This window comes from Bufo bufo, chromosome 2 (genome assembly GCF_905171765.1).
Source record: "Bufo bufo chromosome 2, aBufBuf1.1, whole genome shotgun sequence".
Taxonomy (NCBI): domain Eukaryota; kingdom Metazoa; phylum Chordata; class Amphibia; order Anura; family Bufonidae; genus Bufo; species Bufo bufo.
In genome coordinates, this window is record NC_053390.1 from 463,969,419 (window position 1) to 463,995,482 (window position 26,064).

At 43.7% G+C, this 26,064-nt stretch overlaps 1 protein-coding gene across 1 annotated transcript; it reads right to left on the reverse strand.

Moving 5' to 3' along the window:
• Positions 1 to 266: 266 nt before the first annotated feature.
• Positions 267 to 24,237, reverse strand: LOC120990923. Its single transcript, XM_040419814.1, has 7 exons — positions 24,190 to 24,237; positions 24,031 to 24,075; positions 19,490 to 19,576; positions 18,702 to 18,921; positions 17,306 to 17,451; positions 2,011 to 2,121; positions 267 to 365 (listed from the first exon to the last, which is right to left on the reverse strand). The coding sequence occupies exons 1-7, from the start codon at positions 24,190 to 24,192 to the stop codon at positions 267 to 269; spliced, it is 711 nt and encodes a 236-aa protein (XP_040275748.1). The 5' UTR covers positions 24,193 to 24,237.
• Positions 24,238 to 26,064: the final 1,827 nt, after the last annotated feature.

The following is a 26,064-nucleotide window of genomic DNA, read 5'->3' on the forward strand; positions in this document are numbered from 1 at the left end:
CACTGCTCAAATCAGTTTTTAGGGAAGAGGGGCTGCCGGCTCACTGGAGGGGGAGGGACACCAAGAAGGGTGGGGCTGGCAGACTGTTGGTGCTCCAATTGATTTACTGTCTAATTTTCTGCTGGATTTTCAACTAAATGGCTTAGTTCAAATGTGCAGTCCTCCATCCATTAGCTCAGAAAGTTATTCCTCGTGTACACACTGCAACTTTTGCTGAAACGGTTGCACTTTAAAGGTATCATTACATTAATTTTAGAATGCACATTCTAACCTGTGGCAGCTGTGTTCTTCTGCTCTTCTCCATCTGAGCTGGGCCCTTTGCTTTCTGATGCATTTTCTTGCTCTTCATTGACTGGTGTGTCTTCCTATGTAATAGAGCATTAGAAAATTAGTTTTTCACCCACATTCTGCAGCACTATACAGAAATTGTCGTTACGCAGTCTCAGTCACAAATATTCTTTAGTCTGAACCCTCATCACACACACACACACACACACACAGTGAAGGGTACAGAAAGCCTATTAGCAAGTCATAAGGGGGGGGGGGGGGGCAATTGCCACAACATCCTAGGACCCAGTTTCGTGACTTTAAACGTCCATGCACCTACAAATTTAGGCCCATGTGACACTTACGCAGTCCTCGACAGTAGAGGTTCAGGGGTGGGGTCATAGGCATGAATGTTGGTGAAATTGTTTGGGCCTGTTATCACTAGTGATGAGCGGCCTAGGCAGAATTTTGATATTTCGTGAATTTTTCGCATTATATTTGCAATAAATCTACAAATTCTAGATAGTCATTTTCGCAATTGCGCAAATCTGTACTAATGTTCATATTTTTAGCGCAATACATGTAACTTCACATTTTATCAGGTCTGAGTAGGTATTACAGATTGGTGCACTAAGTATTGTTGTGACATAACAGCACTATGGGCCAGATTCATCATTCGCTCAAGTCGTATTTTCTTATGTAAATTAATCTCTAGACAGATTTACTATTGCGGCAATTTAAAAAAAAAAAAAAAAGTTTCAAAAAAAATTGCGCAATTTAACTCCAGTGAGGACCATGCTCCTCTTATGCGACTTTTTAATAGCACGTGACTTTCGTAAAAACGTGGGACTTTTGTAAAGCCGCTCACTGAAAGAAACTGCTACAGTCAAAACCACATTTATCACAGTATTTAAGGACCATTAATAAATCTGACTTACCCAAAAGTGACTTTGGACATATGTAAAAGTGGAGTAAGATGTATGTATGTATGTATGTATGTATGTATGTATGTATGTATGTATGTATCAGTAATTCCTATCACACTACCTAACACCCTGCACTAGAACCTATCAGCTACACTATATCACCATCTAACCTACACTGACCATCTCTCTCCCCTCTCTAAGTTATCCAAGTATCTAATTTAATTGGATAAGTAAAAGGATCCAGATGAAAGCACAGAGCACAGCAATGTCACTGCTCTCTCAGAACTGCAGAAAATGGCTGCTGGGGAGTTTCTGGTATAGTAAAAAGGGGTAGGCAACTTTCCTATTGGTTGCTAGGGTTGTTGCTAAGCTCTGACAAAGATTGCAGCCTTCTCATTGGCCCAAAAGCAAGAAGGGAGGTTACTGAAGGAGAAAAAAAATAATTATATATATATATAATTTTTTTTTTCATCTCAATTACAAATATATAGCACTAAATTCTACATCTTCTCGAATTCTCGAAGTGCTGATATTTGCGATAAAAATTTATGATTAGAATATTCGCGATCAACAATAGTTATCAGGCATAAGTGACGATTGAAATCTACTGCAGTTAGGGGCTGGAGTAGTTTTCAGTCTAGGTGTACTGGGACAGGATGCACCTTGTCAAATAAAGGGAGTGCAGAGGAAGACCCCCAGTATCTTTTTGCAGTGCAGAAAACTAATGCAAAATATGGGGAGAACATGCAGGATGAAAAAGGACAGGTCATGTTGACAGAAACTGAAGCGAAGGGAACTACATTGCTGCATCACTTACCTGTGCAGTTTCTTTCAGCATCACAATGCCATCCTTTTCTTCAACTTCCAGATCACTTTCAGTGTCATTCTTTGACTTATTCTCTTCACTGTCTGACTCTGAATTACTAGGCTGGAATCAAACAGGAACATTCTGGGTACAAGCTTAAATTATAGTGACAAATGGCAACATTTTCTTTAAACTGGTGATAAAGGCCTTGATTGAGATGGTAGTTCGGAGTTAAAAGAAGACCTTTCATCGGTCCAAACATAGTTCTCTTACAATCAGGCTGTGTAGAGCTGCTGCCCGGGATCTCGCTGACCTTACTATTATTCTGGAGCACCACTCAGTTCTCCCGCTATGTCCCCGGGTATTTTCGCTGACTTGGTAACACTGGGAGGAGCCTGCCCTTTTTTTCCTCTGCATCTCCTTCTCCCAGGCTGTAGCGCTGTCCAATCACAGCGCAGAGCTCAGCTTGGGAGTTTTTATCTCCCAGGCTATGAGTTCTGCGCTGCAATTGGACAGCGCTACAGCATGGGAGAAGGAGATGCAGAGGAAAAAAAGGGCAGGCTCCTCCCAGTGTTACCAAGTCAGCGAAAATACCGGGGGACATAGCGGGAGAACAGAGCGGCACCCTGGAATAATAGTAAGTGCAGTGAGATCCTGGGGTGCCGCTCTACACAGCCTGATAGTTATATTACAATATTTGGACCAGTGAAAGGTCCTCTTTAAGGCTAGGTTTCCCCTTTACCTATATCAAGTTTAATTTCACTTTATATCCAAGTGCTAGAGTAAAGTGGCTTGTTGGCACCCTGGGCATTTTATTCTGGGGATTAGCAACTAGTGTAGGTTGCACTTACCGTAAATAGGTTAGCATAAAACTGGTGATAAATTCCCTTGATGCCCGTGGGTTTAACATTTATGTTAAGCCATAGCCGCTTGCTGAGCAGATTGTGTGCATACTGTGAGCCCCTGTTTGTTTTTTAACATTGTGGTTAATGGATCAAGCATGGCACTGTATGTCTGTATAGTTGGGATTTCCATCAGATGAATACATTGGAAAAATATTTTGTTGCAATGAAATGTGTATACAAATATGCACAAAGCCTACACTGAATTTCATATTTTTTTTAAATCACTGCCATTTATTTTCTTTAGACATTCAATGACTGAAAGGCATCTCTAAATGCATGCTCACATGGAAGGCTGTCCATCAAACAGAACTGACCACTGGACTCCCAAGCACATAATGAGCAGGCCATTTACTCATTCTTGTTCCATTACTTCATGAGTACAGTCTGATGCGTCAGCAGAAAGCCCAATACGCTACCTACATATCCCACCCTGCTCTTGGATTTGCCAGCAATGTTCTTGTGAGCAGTGCTGGCCAAACCAAGGACAGCAGGTTCTCTTGGGCTACCAAATGCACACACTGTGGAAGGCAGAAAGAGCCTGGGAATTTACAGATCTGCAGCTAAAAAGACATCATGTAAGTGTGTTGTTCATTCCCCAAGCAAAGCACATTTTGTTCCTTGAGCCAGAGGGTACATGTCTTATGAAAATGCAAAAAAAAAAAAAAAAAAAAAAAATTCGGGAAGTTTTATAGAAGAAAAAAAAAAAAAAAAAAAATGATAAGAGATTTTAGCAAAACAAATATCATTTTAGTCAGCAGAATTCACCCAACCATGCAATTTGCCTGTATTTAAAAATTACCCGGAGGGCTGCTTTCCAGAAGAAAGGCAGCCTTCCATGCTGTTCCAGATTTGCCAGCTGGGTCCAGGAAAAAGATGGATGTGTAATTTTGAGGCGGTTGGTAAATAACTTATTTTGGTGGTAATTTTACAGCTCACAGAAAATGCTGGTAATGAGTCCTTATCAGTATATTGTGCTATACTAAATTATAAATGTTTCATTCATTATGGTTTTCCAATAAAAAATCTATATAAATAAAGTGATGTCCATAATTTTGGGATAACTTTGGGAAAAATTCTGGTCGGCAAGCCTGAGTCCTGCTGAGTTAGCAAGTATAATTAAGATGTGAAGAGTTAAAGGTACAGGCCTCTACATAAATTTGGCATATCATAGTTGTAAGGCTGTGAGCTGGTGTAAGTTTCACCAGTGCAGTGGTAACTTTTCTATATAAATGAGTATAACTCACCAGTAATCCGGTTTCCTGGAAGTCTCCATGACCGCACATATATTCCCACCCTTTTATTTTTTTCGATAAATTTGTTTGGCTTCTACCCTTTATCATTGTGTCAGTTAAAATACACTGGCGATGAGGGGTAGGGGGTGGGGTTTTTAACCTCTGTGTTCCTGTCCTATCAGGGGAAGTCACAGGTTAAAAACCCCACCCCTCATCGCCAGTGTATTTTAATTGAGACCATGATAAAGGGTAGAAGCCAAAGAAATGTATCTAAAAAAAAAATAAAAGGGCAGGAATATATGTGCCGTCATGGAGACTTCCAGGAAACTGGATTACCGGTGAGTGCAATACTCATTTTCCCAGTCTCCATGACAGCACACCCAGATTTTTCACTTTGTTAGTTCTCAGAGAGGGACCACAGCACCCAGGACCTTGCGTCCAAAGGCCATGTCCTCATTGGCAAATACATCAAGCCTATAATGTTTGGTAAAAGTATGGGCCCTCTTCCAAGTGGCCGCCCTGCAAATCTGCTCTAGGGAGGCAGAAGCTCTTTTGGCCCAGGAGGTAGACACTGCTGTTACTGAATGGGCTCAGAGAAGGAGGAGGCTCTTTACCAGAGGCTGTATACGTTTCTGTGATAGCACTCCTTATCCACTGATATGGAGCTCTTAGCTGCTTTACTACCTCTATTAGGGAAATTTATATTTTATATTCCTCCATCCCCTGGTAGCGTCAATGTAATGAACTGTGAAAGGTGGATTACGACCTTTGGAGAGGAAATTGGGGTCCAACTTACATATTAACTTCTCCTCTAGGACCCCAAGGAAGGGCTCCTGGATGGATAGGGCCTGAAGCTCTCAAAACTCTCCTAGCAGAAGATATTGCTACCAGGAAAACCATCTTAAGAGTAAGGCATTTGATAGAGCATCTATAGGCTCAAACGGGGACTCTGACAAGCCTGGGAAAAAAAAAAAAAAAAAAAAAACTATTCAGGTTCCATGGGGCTACGAAATTCCTAATTCTCAGCTTTAGCCTATCTGCAGCTTTCAAAAACCTAGAAACCCAGGGGACATCATAAAGACTAGTGTTAGAGGGCACCCACCTTCACCCTTAGGTGTTTGGTGAGACCCATATCCAACACCTCCACCCACCCAAGAGGCAAACTTTTTCCACACCTTAACATATTCTCTAGAGATAGACTTTTTGCTGAGCATTAGGGTACCTACCACCCTCTGAGAAACGCAGACCTAGGAGGATGGACTGTTCAGTAACCAGGCTGATAGTTTGAGAAGCCTGGGGTTCGGATGGCTGATTGGGCCCTGCATTAGGAGGTCCTCCATCGGGGTAAACCGGATTGGATCCTCCCGGCTGAGGGATCTCAGAAGACCGAACCAGCCCCTTCTGGACCAAAAGGGGACCACCAGAATTAGGTTACACTTCTCGGTCTGGAATTTCTGCAGGACTGTCGGCATTATTGGGATTGATGGAAAAGGCATATAGACAAGACCCAACGTCAAATCCTGGGTGAAGGAGTCTACCGTCACACAGGGATCGCTTGGATTGAGGGAGAAGTAATGTTGAACCTTGTGTTTTTTCTTTGAGGTGAACAGATCCAGACTCAGACTGCCCCACTGAACCTGGATCTTCCAAAAGGCTGTCTGAGAAAGACCATTCGCTTGGATCTAGTCTCTGCCAACTGTAAATCTGCCCTTAGATTGAAGGAGCCTTTTAAGTGTACCACTATAAGGGATTTTAGATTTTTTTCTGCCCACGAGAATATCTGTCTTGAGACTCCTTAGATTATATGCCTTGTACCCCTTGATGACGAATGAAAGCCACTGCTGTAGAGTTGTCCAAGTGGACCAATACATGTCGGTTTCTTGACTGGGTCTGTGTTGCTTTTAGACCTTCCCATATTGCCCTAAGCTCCCTGTAATTGGATGACATCCTTCCCTGAGATTCTGACCAAGTTCCCTGTTAGGAATTCCTGGCAGCAAGGGCACCCCAACCCCAGGAATCCTCCTGATTCCAGCAGATCCCAGTCTGTAGATTCTCGTCTGAGCCACCACTGTAAAGAGATTTTTACGTCCATGGGTAGATACAGTCTTGTGAAAAAATTAGGACACCCTTTGAAAGCATGTGGTTTTTTGTAACATTTTTAATAAATGGTTATTTCATCTCCGTTTCAACAATACAGAGATTAAAGTAATCCGACTAAACAAAGAAAACTGAAGAAAAGTCTTTTCAAGATCTTCTGTAAATGTCATTCTACAAAAATGCCTATTCTAACTGAGGAAAAAGATAGGACACCCTTGCCCCTAATAGCGAGTGTTACCTCCTTTGGCTGAAATAACTGCAGTGAGACGGTTCTTGTAGCTATCTACCAGTCTTCGACATCGGTCTGAGGAAATTTTACCCCACTCCTCAATGCAGAACTTTTTCAGCTGTGAGATGTTTGAGGGGTTTCTTGCACGTACAGCCCTTTTCAAGTCACCCCACAGCATCTCAATGGGATTCAAATCTGGACTTTGACTTGGCCATTCCAGGACTCTCCATTTCTTCTTTTTCAGCCAATCTTTGGTTGATTTACTAGTATGTTTTGGGTCATTGTCATGTTGCATGGTCCAGTTCCGCTTCAGCTTTAATTTTCTAACTGATGGTCTCACATGTTCTTCAAGCACCTTCTGATACACAGTAGAATTCATCGTGGATTCTATGATGGTGAGCTGACCAGGTCCTGCTGCAGCAAAGCAGCCCCAAACCATGACACTTCCACCTCCATGCTTCACAGTTGGTATGAGGTTCTTTTCTTGGAATGCTGTTGTGTCCAAATAATTCAATTTTGGACTCATCTGTCCAAAGAACATTATTCCAGACGTCCTGGTCTTTGTCAACTTTATCGCTGGCAAATGTCAGTCTGGCCTCGATGTTTCTCTTGGAAAGCAAAGGTTTCCTCCTTGCACACCTCCCATGCAAGTTAAACTTGTACAGTCTCTTTCTGATTGTAGAGGCATGTACTTCTACATCAACAGTAGCCAGAGCCTGCTGTAGTTCTCGAGATGACACTTTAGGGTTTTTGGATACCTCTTTTAGCATCTTGCGGTCTGCTCTTGGGGTGAACTTGCTGGGGCGACCAGTCCTGGGCATGTTGGCAGTTGTTTTGAAAGCCCTCCACTTGTAGACTATCTTCCGGACAGTGGAATGGCTGATTTCAAAATCTTTTGAGATCTTTTTAAATCCCTTCCCAGACTCATAGGCTGCTACAATCTTTTTTCTGAAGTCCTCTGACAGCTCTTTTGCTCTCACCATGGTGCTCACTCTCACTTCAACAGTCAGGAGCACACCAAACTAAATGTCTTAAGTTTAAATAGGGCAAGCCTCATTCAACATGCAGAGTAACGATCTACTAATTATGTGCACCTGGTGTGATATACCTGTGTGAGATCTGAGCCAATTTAAGAGGGAATACATGTGAGGGTGTCCTATCTTTTTCCTCAGTTAGAATAGGCATTTTTGTAGAATGACATTTACAGAAGATCTTGAAAAGACTTTTCTTCAGTTTTCTTTGTTTAGTTGGATTACTTTAATCTCTCTGTATTGTTGAAACGGAGATGAAATAACCATTTATTAAAAATGTTACAAAAAACCACATGCTTTCAAAGGGTGTCCTAATTTTTTCACATGACTGTATATCTTCTGGTCCAGAGTTAGCCGAGACCTGTTCCATTTCCTGAGAATCAGATCTTGCAGGGGTTTCACATGGTGTTGAGCCCAGGCAATGCAGGACGAGAGACAACACAGCATTTTCATGCCTTCTGACTGCAAACCTGACCTTCAGATCCTGGACCTTTGGGGAGGGAAGGAAGGATTTCTGGAGGATGGAATCTAGAAGGATGCCCAGAAAAACTTGATTGGCTGGACTTCTCCCAATTGAACAAAAAAACAAACAAAAAAACAAACAAAAAAACAAACAAACACACATACAGGCGATGAGGGGGGGGGGGGGGGGTTAACCTCTGACTTCCTCCGATAGGACAGGAAAACAAACAAACTCCGAGTGTGCCGTCATGGAGACGACTGGGGAAACTGGTGTTAACATCGCTATAAGCCATACCTCCAAGGGTGTTAGTCACACAGTACCAAAAGCAGTCACCGGTGTGTTTCATATTTCATGTAAATATAAATATATGGTATGCAAGCCTACTCATTGTTTTTTTTTTTTTTTGCAATTAGAACCCTCTTATCAGTAACAATATTTACTGCAACACTTACGTGTGCCTTAACAGCTGATCAGCAGGGGCCCCGGGTGTCGGACCCCTGCCGATCTGATGCTGATCTATCCAGAGGATAGATCAGTAAAATAAAAAAACTGCAGAACCCCTTTGATACTGTGATAGTGTTACATTTAAATTGCGCTTGTATAGGCGTTCCAATAAAGTTGCATAGGGAGAGGGAGGTTCTAACAAGCCTCCCAGGGCTGACTTCACCCTGCACACAGTACAGAAGAGAAGGAGAAGGAGAAGGCCAGTGTGCGATGTCTGACCTCAGCAGCCATTTTGAACCAGCCCATAGAAGGTAAAGCATACAGAAGAACCAGGCAACCCAGAGAGGGAGTGAGAATATTGGCAAAGGAAGGTAACTTGTTTATCAGGCTCTAGTCTCCTTTGCATTAGGTGGAGAGATTCTAAGCTACCCACCATAACCAGGACAGAAAGGCCATCTGTCAGCATATAGTATTCCTAGAGGCAATACAGAAGTATATGATTACCAACCTAGAGAAACAAGGGAGAAAGATTGATAGTCATAGAAAACTGCTCCGTATACAACTTCAGGGAATTAATCCAAATCACTGTACAGTAAAAGCTGCCTTGCTGTAAATGACTTGTGCGGTGATACCTAATAAGTATATTTTTTTACTTTTATTTTGGATTTAAATAATTTTTTGAAAAAACAACATTACTTACCGGTAATCGTTTTTCTCGATACCCATGACGGCACCCAGTGCGACTCAGGACCTCCCATCAGGACAGGAAACCTGAGAAGATAAAAAGGACACACCTCCACCCAACACCAGTGGAAGAAATAAATTGTTCTCCGGAGAGAAGTGATAAGGGATTAAAGACCCTCTCTTTTTTTTTTTTTTTTTAAATCTATATTACTTCATATAGACCTGACTGATACTTTATATATTTTTATAAATGTATCTGTATCTATATATGGGGAGGGAACTATCGGGTGCCGTCATGGGTATCGAGAAAAACGATTACCGGTAAGTAATGTTTTCCCCTCACCCATGACGGCACCCAGTGCGAGATAGACTATAAGTAGAGTCTAGGGGGGGGCCACAGCCTGCAGGACCTTCTGCCCAAATGAGGCGTCAGAATGGAGCTGCAACCTATAATGTCTGAGAAAGGTATGTGGGGAACTCCATGTAGCTGCCCTACAAATCTGAGCTAAGGACACGTCAGCTCTTTCAGCCCATGAAGTAGACACTGCCCGAGTAGAATGGGCCCCGAACCCAGAAGGAGGGGAAAGACCCAAGGAGATGTAAGCCCTTGTTATGGCCTTCTTCACCCATCTGGCAATAACCCCGCAGGATGCTTTTTTACCCCTATTCTTCCCTAAAAACTGGACAAGAAGGTTCTCGTCTTTCCTCCATGAAGACGTAACATCCAGGTAAACTAACAAGCATCTTTTAACGTCCAAGGAATGCAAACTTTTTTCCCTGCTATTGGAGGGGTTAGGAAAAAAGGAAGGCAACACAATGTCCTGGCTCCTGTGAAAATCTGAGACAACTTTGGGAAGGAAGGAAGGCAGGGGCCTAATTACTACTTGATTGTCCTGGATGACAGTATATGGTGGATGTGCAGAGAAGGCTTGGATCTCCGAGACCCTCCTAGCAGAGGTGATTGCCAGTAGAAAAGCCATTTTAATGGACAGGATGTCAATTGGGATCTCTAACAAGGGCTCAAATGGCTTATCGGTTAGGGCTGTCAAGACCCTGTTTAAATCCCATGGAGGGGAAAGAGGCCTTACAGAAGGATGGATTCTGGCCGCGGCAGAAAGAAAACGTTTGACCCAAGGATGCATTGCTAACTGATAGTCGAAAAAATAGCTCAAGGCGGATACCTGTACTTTTAGGGTTGAGGCTTTGAGTCCCTTGTCTAACCCTGCCTGCAAGAAGTCTAAAACTTTAGGTATTTCTGGAGGTTTAAATGGATCAGGGCTAGACCCTAGAAAGGAAGCAAAGATATTCCACACTCTATTATATTTCCTGGCTGTTGTAGCTTTCCTACTGCCTAAAAGGGTGGAAACAACTTTGTTAGAGAGCCCTCTACTCAACCAGATGCCCCTGTCAAACTCCACACTGCCAATTGTAGAATCTCCGGATTGGGGTGGCATACAGGCCCCTGGAGAAGGAGGTCCTCCCTTGGAGGGATCGTCCAGGGGGGGCTTCTGGTTAGATTTAACAGGGTGGAGTACCAGATCCTTTTGGGCCATTTCGGGGCTACCAGGATTATAGAGGCTCCCTCCCTCCGTACCTTCTTCAGTACGTGAGGAATTAGAGAAATAGGTGGGAAGGCATAGCCTCGTTCTCGGCTCCAATCCTGGGCCAGACTGTCCACGGCCGTGGGGTTCTCTGTGTGATTTAAAGAGAAGAACCTCTGTCTTCCTGTTCTTCCGGGTAGCGAAGAGGTCTATAGTTGGAGTCCCAAACCTTAAGACAATCTGGGAAAAGACTTCTTCGTTCAGACTCCACTCTGCCTGGCTGAGTTCCACTCGGCTTAAAAAGTCGGCCACCGTGTTCTCTTTTCCCTTTAGATGTATTGCAGATAGGAGCAGGTTCCTGTCTTCTGCTATTTTGAAAATTTCCTGGCAGAGGAAGATTAGGGATGGTATTTTTGTTCCGCCCTGGTGATTTATATAGGCCACTGTTGTTGAATTGTCCGAGTAAAAGACCAGTTTTTTGTTCAAGACATCTGGAACTGCCACCCTTAGAACTCTTTCTACTGCCCTGAGTTCCTTGTAATTTGATGTGCAGGCTCGGGTTCTTAGATCCCATCTTCCCTGCCAATATTTCCCATCTGAATGAGCCCCCCAACCCCACGGACTGGCGTCTGTTGTTATCCGTATGGGTTCTATGAAGGACCAGGGCATCCCTGCCGAAAGATTCTTCTCGGATGTCCACCATAGGAGGGAATACCTTGCTCTGGAGGAGAGATGAAATTTTTCCTCTAGTGTTTGTGGAAGACCATTCCATTTCTTTAAGATATCCCACTGTAACGATCTTGTGTGAATCTGAGCAAACGGCACTGCGGGAATCGTAGCCGTCAGGTGCCCCAATACTGCCATCGCCTTCCTGATGGAACATCGGAAGGAGCGGGAAAGGATCCAAACATGTTTCTTTGTTGAAACTATTTTCTTCTGAGGAAGGAATGTTTTCTGAGCCCCGGAATCTAGCTGCATCCCTAAAAATACGCAATTTTGAGAGGGGGTTAGGCAAGACTTTTCTCGATTGATCTTCCATCCCAGATCTTTCAGTAGAGAACACACCAGGACAAGATCCGTCTGTAACTGTACCTTCGTCTGGGCTATGAACAAAAAGTCGTCCAGATAGGGTACTAACACTATCCTGGACAATCGGAGGAATGCCACCATCTCCGCCACAATCTTTGTAAAAATTCTAGGGGCTTGTGAGACCCCAAACGGGAGGGCCCTGTATTGCAGGTGCAGAAGCTGGCCCTTCACTTGGACTGCCGTTCTCAAATACTTTTGGGAGGAGGGATGAATAGGGATGTGGTAATAAGCATCCTCTAAGTCTATACTTGCCATCCAGCAATCTTTGTATAGCAGGTCTATAGTTGTTTTTATCGTTTCCATCCGGAATCTTTTGTATTTCAGGAACTTGTTTAGTCGTTTTAGATTTAGAATCATTCGAAAGGACCCATTGGGTTTCTTTACTAGAAAGAGTGGGGAGTAATACCCCCTGCCCTCCTCTTCTATGGGAACCTGACAAACGACTCCTTTGTCCAATAACAACTGAACCTCTGCCTCTAAAACTGTGGATTTTAAGGGATCTTTCGGAGTTGGAGTGTGGGTGAAGAAATTTTGGGGGTAGGAGAGAAACTCCAATCTGACTCCCTCTGCTATCCCTCCCAAAACCCATTTGTTTTGGGTGACTTTTGTCCAAGCAGGGAGAAAGGAAGAGAGTCTCCCCCCAACTTGGAGCCCGGCGTCATTGCTGCTTATCTTTTTTATTATCCTGGGATTTGAAAAGAAAGCCGCTAGATTTCCTTTGAAATCGATCTCTCTCTTTCCTATCGTAGGGCTTGCCCCTCTGCCTTCTAAAGCTCTGCTGGGGCCTACGAAAAAAGGGGGGCTTCTGAGGGACAGGAAACCCCCTTTTTTTTGTCAGAGGCCTTCTCCAGGATGTCATCTAAAGATGACCCAAATAATCTGTCGCCTTCACACGGAAGGGCACAGAGTCTGGCCTTAGATCCCTGGTCACCCTTCCAGGATCTAAGCCAAATAGCTCTTCTAGCCGCATTTGTCATAGCAGAGGCTCTGGCGGAAAAGCGCATCACATCAGTGGAGGCATCCGTTAAAAAATCAGCTGCTTTTGAGAAGGTGGGGAGAGAAGCTAGGAGCTCTTCTCTAGGTCTTTTTTCTTTAAGATGTGACTCTAGCTGGTCAATCCATAGTCTCAGTGACCGGGAAACCCAGGTGGCTGCGACTGCCGGTCTGAGACAGGCGGCCGATGTCTCCCAAGCCCGTTTAAGATATATGTCCGCTTTTTTATCTAACGGGTCAGAAAGACAACCTAAATCATCAAATGGGAGGGCAGACTTTTTTGCAATTTTGGCGACTGGTGCATCCACCGTAGGGGCCCTATCCCAACTTGAGGACACTTTTTCTTCATAAGGGTATTTTCTTTTAACAGAGGAAGGTATGAAGAACTTTGTCAGGATTTTTCCACTCTTTTTTAATAATCGCCTGCATGCTTTCATGCATAGAAAAAACCCTATGCTTTTTAGGGCCTAATGCCTGGAAGGCCTGATCCGCAACTGATCTGGTCTGCTTAATGTCTTCCAGCTGCATAGTTGCTCGGACCGCTTTTAATAATGGCTGCGTATCCTCAGGGGAAAAGAAGGACTTCCCTGAATATTCCTCGTCCGAGGAATCTGAATTACTGGAATCTAGCTGCCCGGATTCTCTGGCCTCACTATCGGATGAGTCCATTTCCATACTATCACATTCTGTGGCTTTATCCGGGGATCTGGCACGGCCTTTACTGAATGTCTTGAAGGATGCTTTGATTAAGGACCTCATAGATCTTGTAAGGGTCTGGGACTGTTCCGCTACCAGTTTGTCTATACATGCCGTACACAGAGGCTTCTGATAGGATGCAGATAGAGTCGTCTTACAATCTACACACTCTTTGTGTTTTGACTTGGAAGACGACTTTTTTGGAGGCTTTGGGATCTAAGACAGAAACACCTTATTAGTAAAAAAAAGGAACGTTCTCACCATGTGAATTTTTCCTTCCCCATCCTTAGGACCAGTACCGGACTTGCAGGCCTCAAGGGGTCCAGGGGTTCAGCGCGTCCATCTGTAGGCTCCGACATGCTTGCTAGCTGGATCCTACCTCAGCACAAACACACTGTGCCTCCGCTGGCTGCCTGCACCTGCTGCCGCATTTATAGTTTTAAAAGACGCGCCTCGGCCCTCACTTCCGGGTCCTGCGCGTCGAGGGAGAAGCCCCCCCCCCCCCCCCAGCCGTCATCGGCCAGCCCTGAAAGATGGCCCCGCGCATGCGCATAAGCGCTCAGACGCGCGGGCGCCATTCTCAAACTGGGCAAGCCGGCATGGGGAGCCGCCTGAACACGGCCACAGCGGCTCCCCGCAGGACCGGCAGCGAGTGCGGGCGCAGGCAGACTTGTGGGGAGCGGCTTCCGGCACGGCCACAGAACTACCGCTCCCCAGGGATAGGTCTTCCCACGGCATAGCCACAGACCCCCCCCCAGCGCTGGTGCTTCTTCTGAGGTATGTCGTGCAGTACTACTGCTGCTTCTCAGGAACTCCCATCCGGAGGACAGGAAACCTGAACTGGTGTTGGGTGGAGGTGTGTCCTTTTTATCTTCTCAGGTTTCCTGTCCTGATGGGAGGTCCTGAGTCGCACTGGGTGCCGTCATGGGTGAGGGGAAAAAAGGTTTGTTTTTATTTTCTGAAAGCCATTTTTTTTATTTTTTGGGCGATTGGCTTATGTAGGGGCTCATTTTTTTGTGGGATGAGGTAACAGTTTAAGTGGTGCCAATTTTGGATACATGACTTTGATCACTTTTATACCATGTTTTGGGAAGTGCAGTGGGCAAAATTGCAATTCCATCATAGTTATTTTTTTTATGGTGTTCACCGTGTGATAAAAGTAACATGATTCTTTTATAGATCAGTTCCTTAAGGACACGGTGATACCAAACATGTTTAGTGTTTATTTTTTACATTTTTAACCAGTTATGCGTGGATATAGAAATTTATTTATTTTTTACTTTTTTGGACTATATAGTGTACTGCAGTGTATTGAACTCACGCTAAGGGTACTTTCACACTAGTGTTATACTTTTCCGGCATAGAGTTCCGTCAAAAGGGCTCTATGCTGGAAAATAACTGATCAGGTATATCCCCATGCATTCTGAATGGCGAGTAATCCGTTCAGGATGTCTTCAGTTTGGTCATTTTGATCGATCAGTCAAAAGAAAACCATAGCATGCTGCGGTTTTATCTCTGATGAAAAAAAACTGAAGACTTGACTGAATGCGGGATCCGGCATTTTTCCCCCCATAGGAATGCATTAGTGCCGGATCAGTCCTTCCGGTCTGCATGAGCAGACCGGTAAAAATGTGAAAAAATAAAATAAAAAATACAAGATGGATCCATCTGTCCGCATGACATCCGTTCTTGCAATGCATTTGTGAGACTGATGTGCATGCGTCTCACAAATGCCTTCAGTCACATGCAGATCCGGCAGACAGCGGAACTGCCTGCCGGATCACACTGCCGCAAGTGTAAAAGTACCTCAAGCCTGATCAGGCTCCTGCCTTTAGCAGAAGCCTGATCAGGCTTAGATCTACCAGGCCAAGCCAAATGCCTGTGAAGGAGTCCGGTTGCAATGGTAACCATCGGGACACTGCCACAGTGCAGCGGCCCAATGGGGGAGGGAGCTCCCTCCCTCAGTTTACCCTTTAAGCATGGTTAGCTGGACATTACAGCTAGCACTCTAACCAGCTACCATCCTGAAAGGGAGGGGGGTGCTGCACGCTCCGCTTCTCCTTAACGGCTGCTGCCCAGTGCAAAACTGGTGACAGCACTCACAGGGATTTTATTATTAGAGATTATGCTAAATAAGCGATTAAAACAGCAGGTAGTTTTCTGATGACCCATTACCTTTGAAGTGACAAGTAGCTTGGGGCTAAAATTAAATTCCAACAGTGGCTGGCTAGTTTACATAGTACCAGAACATAGTCCAGTCCATAAATATTGGGACAGCGACACAATGCAAAATTTTTTGCCTCTATGGATTTGAAATGAACAAGATGTGCTTTAACTGCAGACTGTCAGCTTTAATTTGAGGATATTTACATTCAAATCACGTGAACGGTGTAGGAACAACAACAGTTTGCATATGTGCCTCCCACTTGTTAAGGGACCAAAAGTAATGGGACAATTGACTTTTCAGCTGTTCCATGGCCAGGTGTGTGTGTTATTCCCTCATTATCCCAATTACAATGAGCAGATAAACGGTCCAGAGTTCATTTCAAGTGTGCCATTTGCATTTGGAATCTGTTGCCATCAACTCTCAAGATGAGATCCAAAGAGCTGTCACCATCAGTGAAGCAAGCCATCATTAGGCTGAAAAAAAAACAAACCAATCAGAGATAGCAAAAACATTAGGCGTGGCCAAAACAACTGTTTGGAACATTCTTAAAAAAAAACAAAAAAACTCACCGATGAGCTCAGCAACACCAAAAGACCCGGAAGACCACGGAAAACAACTGTGGTGGATGACAGAGGAATTCTTCCCCTGGTGAAGAAAACACCCTTCACAACAGTTTCCCAGATCAAGAACACTCAGAGGTAGGTGTATGTGTGTCAAAGTCAACAATCAAGAGAATACTTCAGCGTCAATACAGAGGGTTCACCACAAGATGTAAACCATTGGTGAGCCTCAAAAACAGGAAGGCTAGATTAGAGTTTGCCAAACGACATCTAAAAAAGCCTTCACAGTTCTGGAACATCCTATGGACAGATGAGACCAGGATCAACTTGTACCAGAGTGATGGGAAGAGAAGAGTGTGGAGAAGGAAAGGGACTGCTCATGATCCTAAGCATACCACCTCATCAGTGAAGCATGGTGGTGGTAGTGTCATGGCGTGGGCATGTATTGCTGCCAATTAAACTGGTTCTCTTGTATTTATTGATAATGTGACTGCTGACAAAAGCAGCAGGATGAATGCTGAAGAGTTTTGGGGAATATTATCAGCTCATATTAAGCCAAATGCTTCAGAACTCATTGGATGGCGCTTCACAGTGCATATGGACAATGACCCAAAGCATACTGCAAAAGCAACAAAAGGGAAAGAAGTTGAATGTTATGCAATGGCCAAGTCAAACACCTGACCTGAATCCGATTGAGCATGCATTTCGCTTGCTGAAGACAAAACTGAAGGGAAAATGCCCCAAGAACAAGCGGGAACTGAAGACAGTTGCAGTAGAGGCCTGGCAGAGCATCACCAGGGATGAAACCCAGCGTCTGGTTATGTCTATGCGTTCCGGACTTCAGGCTGTAATTGACTGCAAAGGATTTGCAACCAAGTATTAAAAAGTGAAAGTTTGATTTATGATTAGTATTATGTCCCATTACTTTTGGTCCCTTAAGTGGGAGGCACATATGCAAACTGTTGTAATTCCTACACGGTTCACCTGATTTGGATGTAAATACCCTCAAATTAATGCTGACAGTCTGCAGTTAAAGCACATCTTGTTAGTTTCATGTCAAATCCATTGTGGTAGTGTATAGAGCCAAAAAATAAAATAAAAAATCCGAATTGTGTCGATGTCCCAATATTTATGGACCTGACAGAGCTCTTGCAACACAAATCTTAGCTAGCTTACCTCATATGTAGGGTCATCAGCTTGGTCTTCATCAGGAAAATCTTCAGTCATGAATGCTACCCAGCTGTGCTGCTCTTCCATATCCAAGTCATCCTGTTTCCGTTTACTGCCTTTTCCACATGGTTTCAGAGGAGACTTCCTTATGTCTATAGGCAACAAACATTTATATGTAAATATTGCAATTAGTGTTAAGCGAATCGAAGTTGACAAAGTTGAATTTGATACAAATTTCAGCAAAAAACTCGGTCACAAATCTGAATTTCCTCTCGCATCATGGTAACAAATCATTTTTTTTCTGCTGCACATGTTACAAAGTGAAAGTAAGATGCATGGGAACAAGGGATCACCCATAATGATGTGCAGCCAGCCTGCCCCTGTGATGTCACAGCCCTACAAATAGCCTTATCCTGCCCGGTCTCCACATCTTTCCAGTGAACTTGGTGCAAGGAAAGATGTTACAGGTAGGGATGAGCAAACACGTACCGTAATGTTTAGGTTCGTACTGAACATTACAATGGACATTGGCACAAGAGTCAGTGTTCAGCTTTTAAATAAAGCTTGTTGAAAGGCTGCAGCACAGCCAATAAACAAACTTTTAAGCTAAGGGCACTTGGAAGCCATCAGTCATGCCTAGTATTGGCATGGCTGTGATTGGCGGACACGTGCGACCCCGCATGCATAAATGCCAGATCACGTGTTGTGCTGCCATTCTACTCTGACTAGTGTAGGGACAGGATGGTTTTGCACTGAGGGAGTATTAGGGTTTGAATATCGCTGATAACTGGGTGACCTGAAGGCATTTTTTTGCAGACAAGCGTGTCCGGATGCGTTGCGAATGTGTTCAGTGAAATATGGGCGATTTTGCAGGCAGTCATTCAGTTTTGCCTGCGATCGCGTTCAGTTTTTATCACGCGGGTGCAATGCGTTTTGCACGTGAATGATTAAAACTGAATCACATCCGCACTAGAACATGCTGCGATTTTCACGCAACGCACAAGTGATGTGTGAAAACCAACGCTCATGTACACAGCCCCATTGAAATGAATGGGTCCAGATTCTGTGCGGGCACAATGCGTTTGTGTCACGCATTGTACTCACTCATCTGCAAGGGGCCTTATCGGGCTGTTAATTCAGAGGGTGACCCATCGCCATTTTTTTTGAGGTCCCAAACTCCACATTTTTATCAGTCTTAATTGCCATTTTTTTTTGGGGGGGGGGGGGTTCATAACACTACAGTTGCATCTGTCTTACTGCAATAGGAGACTTAATTGTGTCGGTGAATTTAATTTGTGGAAAATTTGCTGAAGCATCCTACTCGAGCAAAGCTTTAAAAAATTTTTAAAAAATTGTCTCAAATTGCCATCTCAGAAATAAGTAATATCAGTTATAAAATTACCATCAGCAGAGGTGTTCCCTATGCTTTCTCCAGTGCGATAGCCCAATGCACACTGTATTCTGTAGGGAGTAACCATAAGAATGAGCCTGGCCAAGCGTCCAATCCTCTTCTTGCCACTCAAGAAACGTCGTTTGTTTGGGGACATCTGATCAGCACTTCCAACATTCTCCACCTCTTCTGAAAGGCCAGTGAACACTGCAATCTTTTTAAGTATCTTAAACTAATAAATAAAAATATAAAAAAAATATTTACAGGCACTATACAGCACACATATCCAAGTAATTGTCTTTCGTCAAATTGGTCTGAAATTCTGTGCCAATTCCTTTGTGTCCCCCTTTTGGAGGGAAAGTCCCTACTTGTGACCCAAGTCCCTCTTTGATCTGATGTATAGATTTGTTTTTTTACATTTACAATATGAATCCAGAAAGTTTGACTGGTTCCTATCCTGGAATTTCTATATCCAGATACTTTTGTGCTATTGTGTAAAATAAAACTATTGAAGTGTATAGGTATGCAGGAAAAACTAATCCTTCACACAATGACCCACATGTCCCTTGGACGGAAAGCATTATAGGGTTCGGAGCTCTGGTTTTACCAGTATAGAGCCTCCGATAGCTTTTACATTGAACTGAATCATAAAGAGTATGCAGTAAAATCCTTGTGGTGGTGACTGGCAAGGATTTGGAAGAAGGGCCATTGTAAAGAACGAATTACAAAGGGTCAGCACAAAATGTAGGACCTATAAACAGTTTGGACTTGAGGTAAAACTGTTAAGCTGATTTTCTTACCACATATTTGAGAGGCCAGATATGAGAAATTCTTAAGAGAAGCGACATTAGGTATCCATGCTTTTCAGGTAGCACAGGACTCTTTACCTATAGGACACAAATGTGAAACTATGCAGTAAAACACCATACTTGCACCCAGCAGTTACACAAGAGAACAGTATTGTAAGGCTTTGAACTGTTAGTATTACATAAAGGTGACTGAGCTAATACATTTTATGGCTATGGCAGGATCACACAACATTATACCGATTTATAATGCTGTGTAACCCCTAGAGTTCGGAAAGCTATTGTATTACAATAGAATCTAGGTCTCACAGGGTTACAGAGGAGCGGAGGCCAGGACCTCTCACTGACATGCCGCGAGTGCCACACATTCATCTCACTCGTTTGAGTCTGGACTAAGTGTCCAGCTAAGCTGATGTAACTTAACTGCAGTGCCTTCACTGATAGTACAGGTGAATCATGTGCTTCAACTTTTCTTGCACCTAAAGAAATTAGGGGTCAAGGATGGGTTCACTTCATGTTTTCTTCCTCCATTTGATGTATACATTGGGGGAGGGGGGGACAAAACACACACCACCACTTTTAGGCTGGTTTCACATCACGTTTTTCCCATCCGTAAACGGATGCTCAGACTGATGCCATACAATGGCATCCGTTCACCATAGAAATCCATTACAACAACAAAAAAAAAAAGAAGGGAAATTACAGTTACTGGTAATCGGGTTTCCAGGAAATCTCCACAATAGCACCCTGGAATTGATCCTCCCCTTCTAAGGACAGGAAAAACAGATCGAGAAATGTTAAAAGCTCTTCCCCTCCTACTATTACTCAGTGTTTACCAAGAAATAACTGCATTTTGCTTCAATTCCTTTTAATCTAGGGGTGGATTGGCCATAGACCTTACAGGGAAATTTCCTGATGGGTGATGCCTATGGTGCGGCCTGGGCCCTCCTCACGGCCGGTGGAAGTTTTTGGGGATGCATTCCATGCTGCTGGCAGCATTGTGTTGGACTGTGGTATTTGGCTCTGTTGGGTTGCTATAATGTGCCACAATATGTTATTGCTGGCCGTGCCTAATTGTTAGCCCTGCCTTCCATCAATTTGGACCAGACTACAAAACCGAGCCAATTTTATTATTATTTCCAGGACCACTTTAAGTTCCCAATCCGACCCCGCTTTAATCATCAATAGTTTTAAACACAAAACAATAAAGCAAAAAACGTCGAAAGGGAGGGAAGTTATGGGTACTGTTTGAGACTTCCCGGAAACCCAGTTTCCAGTAAGTGTAATAACAGCTTTCCCCAGTCATCTCCAAAACAGTACCCCAAGAACTAACAAAGAATCATTCTCTAGGGTGGGATAGCCGTCTGTAGAACTTTACAACCAAACACATAGTCCTGTTCTGCTCCCACATGGAGTCTATAGTGTTTTGTAAGTGTGTGCAGTGCTCCCCAATACCCCCAAATACTATCCTGAAGAAAAATGCGCCCACATAGTAATCGGGCTCCTCATAGTCCCACCAATAGTAATTACCTTCTAGAATGCCCTCATTAGTAATCCTGCCCCCTACAGTGATAATGCTCCAAGAGTGCCTCCATTAGTATAAGAGCCCTCCAGTATTAATACCCTCAGAGCCCCCAGTAAAAGACCACCTGTTCCACCAGTGGTAAAGCTCTCTACAGACCCCTCAGTTGTAATAAGACCCCCCCCCCCCAGTGCTCTTAGTAGAAATAAGGTGGATCTACAAGTCCCTGCTATAGACCCCCAGTACTGATAATGCCCCTATAGTGCTCTTAGTAGAAATAAGGTGGATCTACAAGTCCTTCCAATAGAGCCCCCAGTAGTAATAAGAATGCCTATAATGTCCCCTAGATTTGCAGTGTCCCCTGTAGTTCTATTCCCCCCCTCCAACATGCAGTCCCATGTAAACACCATTTCCCTCCCCCTGCCAGAGAATCCCATGTAAATAATAATCACACCATCTCTCCAGCCCCCTCCAATATACAGTCCCAAGTAAATATCACCCCCTCTCCAGCTGCCTCAAACGCAATCCCATGTAAAAATCACCCCCTCAACATTCAGTCCCATGCAGCTATCACACACCCCACCAGCCACCTTCAACATAAAGTCCCATGTAAATATCACTCCCTCCTACAGCTACCATCATACAGTCCCATGTAAACATGACTTCCTTCCCAGCCACCTCCAAAACAGTCCCATGTAAATAATATCCCTCCCTTCAGCCTTAACATACAGTCCCAGTTAAATAACCACAACTCCCAGCATTGCTCTGCCTCTCCCTTCACTTACCTCACCTCACGTACCAGACATCACCACACTTCACTAGTGTACTCTCCTGCACTGGTCACATGGTGACATCATGGCAGATTCTTCCCAACCACTGCCTGTTTTACTGGTCACATGACCTATAATGTCATCACAGGTCCTTCAGATGTTCCAGTGCATTAGATTTAATTGTATTGCCCTCCTGAGGACTGCAATGCAGTTTTATCTAGCTGGCAGGACATTCGGGGCCTGGGACCAAAGATCAGGGGCCAAGGCTCTGAATGTTTAAACCTAGCAACTCCCTTGCTGCAATCTGTGAAAACATATTGATACTTTAGGGGGGAAATCCAGTTCTAGTCTGAAAACCTTCATCTTTTGAAATTTGACAATATGAAAGAGGTTGATAATGCTTTAATCTCACAAAGCTCTTCTGGCAGAGGATGCTGCTACAAGAAAAACCTGTCTTGATAGTGAGATACTTGATAGTTTTTCTAATGGTTCTGACATAAGAGCTGTTAGGATAGTATTTAGAACCCACAGAGGCACCAGATCACGTAAGTGGGTCTTATTTTGTCAGCTACCTTAAGGAATCTTATTACCATAGAATCTAAGACCAACCTCCCATCAGAGATTAGCAAGAGCCAAGACTGACTCAAGCCCTTGTCTAAACCCCCTTAGAAAATCTAACAGGATAAGTAAGGATCTTAATATCTTCCCTAGAAAACTGGTCACCACAGAAGGAAGCAAAATTTCCACTACACTTTCCTATATATACCCCTGATGGAAGATTTACAGTTAAAAAGTAAAGTTCCGACTATCTTGTCTGAAAAACCTGCAATTGCCTTCCATCATCCATGCCATTAGTCGTAGAATTCCTAGAGTCAGATGGGAAACTGGCCCCTGCATCAGTTTGTCCTTTTGAACTGGCAGTGTAATTGGGGACTGAACAATCAGATTTTACCATAAAAAACCAAGTCCACTTGGGTCAAAAGGGAGCTACTAGAATTACTGATTCTTTGTCTTCCTGAGCACCCTTGGAATTAATGGAATTGGTGGAAGGCAAAAGCTAGATGAAATAACCATGGGATTAACATTTTGTCCACTGCATATGGTTGGACATATGATTCAGAGAACGAAAAATATTCCTGGCTCTATTGTCTTCTATACCCTTAGCACCTTTTACAGCATTAAAGGGGTTGTCCACTATACAAGTACTTTCCACTATATAGTGGGAGGTATGGTAAAAAATAAAAAAGTTTCCTAATATACTTTATTAAAAAAATCCTAATTGTAATGGTTTCATAATGAGCCCCGCCCCCTCAGCCCCAGTCTGCATGCAGCCAGTTAGTCCATGGCTGCACGCGACAGGAATAAGCTGGTTGTAGAGAGGGACCACCTCCTACCTGTCAAATCCAGATGTGACGTTCTTCCACAGTCTCTAGGACATGTCTGCTTTTCATGCCAGGTGTGTCCACATGGAATGTACCATCCCACGTGCATGGGCCCTAACATAGCGGAAGTGACGCAGGACGCCACCACAGACTCACTCACCACTTTTTGCAGCCGTGCCACCTTCTCCTGCCAAAACTATCCCAACGTCCTAACAGGTAAAGGGTAAGAAAATGGTCCTCACATAAGCTACCCCTGGAGCGCCATAGAGGCCTGCAATGTGAAAGGGGAATCCAGCAAACAGGAAACCCACTGCACACCATACATGGCGAGGCTAATAAAAGCCCCTGCTTTAAAATAGCCTCAAAAATATTAAAACAAAGACCACATAAAAAATAAACATCTATATCTAAGGAGATGTGGGGGGGCTGGGGATTTATCAAACTGGTGTAAAGTAGAACTGGCTTAGTTGCCCATAGCAACCAGATGCCACCTTTCATTTTCCAAAGGAGCTGTGAAAAATGAAAGCTGGAATCTGACTGGTTGCTAAGGTCACATGACTTTTACAATGGAACTCTATGGTGAAGGGATGCCACTGTATGGCATCAGTCTGACACTTCCAGTTAACATACACATTTTCTGTAGGTGTTAAACGGACACATTTTGCTCATGACCATTCATAAACTGCACTGTAAGAGCTAGCGCTTACAGTATGTCATTGGCAGCGTACTGCTGTTTGATTCTTGTGCCTGTGAGTTTTAATGCCACACCAGGTAGAAAGAAAGTACGGGTTGTATCACAATTTTCATGCAATCTTCACAAACCAATTACTCAGGGGTTCTCCATGGCCATCAACCCCTTACCTTTGAGTCCATGCCACTTGATTTCTTAGCGTGTTCATCTGACTCCTAGTTGAGGTTGGTCGAGGGGGGGGGGGGGATAAATAAAGTCTGGATAAATATGACCATCAAGAAATGGTTTGCCTTACAAATCACAGTATTCTAGATTATAAAATGTCTTACCATTAAACCTTCACCAGATACATTCTTTGCATCCTTGGCATCCTGGTTGGTTTCCTTTGGAAAAGAGAAGGACAGGCTTGGTTACTATTGAAGTATGCATGTTTAAAACCGTGTCAATCTAAATTATTAAGTGGTATTATGGTTCATGGTAAACATGCCCCTTAAAGAATGGGACAATTGGACATTTACTAATTGCAAAGACAGGCCATCTAGACCTGCCCCAGATTTATCATTGGGGCTCAGTCTGGAGCACAGACTTTTCTGACTACACCAAATATTGGTTTGTTCACTTTGAGACAGATTTTTACACTACAACTGTGGTGCAATATTGGACAAAGATGTTGTCTATAAGGCCCCACCCCTTGTCAGACTATGTGCAAATACTTTCTCTACATCTAGATTTGCCAAACTACCACAAATCACAGAAAGTTCTAGGTGCACTCACATTAGTCAATATGGGATGAAATTCAAAGACATTCGGCTGAACAGCATTTAATTAACTACTTTACAGGAGGACTTAATACATCTTGGGCAAGTGCTACGGCCCCGACATTGTTTGCGTTAGTCTGTACATCTTAAAAAGGGGTTGTCTGGGCTTTTTAATGTTGATGACCTCCTCAGGATAGGTCATCATCATCAGATCGGTGGAGGTCTGACACCCACGCCGATCAGCTGTACGGGGAGACTGTATGTGCTGTCTCCCTTCTCTCTCTCCCCGTCTCCTGTCCAATAGACATACAGCAGTGAGCCAGAAGAGAGACGGGACATTGCACGTGCACACCGTCTCCCTGTACAGATGATCAGCAGGAGTGCCGGTTGTCTGCCCCCAGCAGTCCGATATTGATGACTAGTGATTGACAAACATCGGCTGGGGCGATTCGCGAATGCGATCAAATGTGCTAACCGCAAGTTTGCGGCAGGCCCCATTTACTTTAATGGTAGGTGAACCTGAAAACCTTTAGGTCATATTTGCAGCCAAATACTTACTAGAAGTGCAAAAATCGTCAATGACAAAAACTCACCATACCCCTCACAGAATCCAAATGCGTAAAAATTTTTAGACATTTATATTCCAGACTTCTCACGCTTTAGGGCCCCTAAAATGCCAGGGCAGTAAAAATTGCTCCTAAGTGACCCCATTTCGGAAAGAAGACACCCCAAGGTATTTCGTGAGGGGCATGGCGAGTTCATGTAAAATTTTATTTTTTGTCACAAGTTAGTGGAATATGAGACTTTGTAAGAGAAAAAATAAAAAATCATTTTCCGCTAACTTGTGCCAAAAAAAAAATAATATATTCTAGGAACTCTCCATGCCCCTCACGGAATACCTTGGGGTGTCTTTCCAAAATGGGGTCACTTGTGGGGTATTTATACTGCCCTGGCATTTTAGGGGGACCTAAAGCGTGAGAAGAAGTCTGGAATCCAAATGTCTAAAAATGCCCTCCTAAAAGGAATTTGGGCCCCTTTGCGCACCTAGGCTGCAGAAAAGTGTCACACATGTGGTATCGCTGTACTCAGGAGAAGTTGGGCAATGTGTTTTGGGGTGTCATTTTACATATACCCATGCTGGGTGAGATAAATATAATCGGTCAAATGCCAACTTTGTATAAAAAAAATTAAAAAAAAAGAAAAGTTGTCATTTACAGAGATATTTCTCTCACCCAGCATGGGTATATGTAGAAAGACACCCCAAAACACATTGCCCAACTTCTCCCAAGTACGGCGATACCACGTGACACTTTTTTGCAGCCTAGGTGGGCAAAGGGGCCCACATTCCAAAGAGCACCTTTAGGATTTCACAGAGCATTTTTTTTTTTTTTTTTTCCTAAAATGCCAGGGCAGTATAACTACCCCACAAATGACCCCATTTTGGAA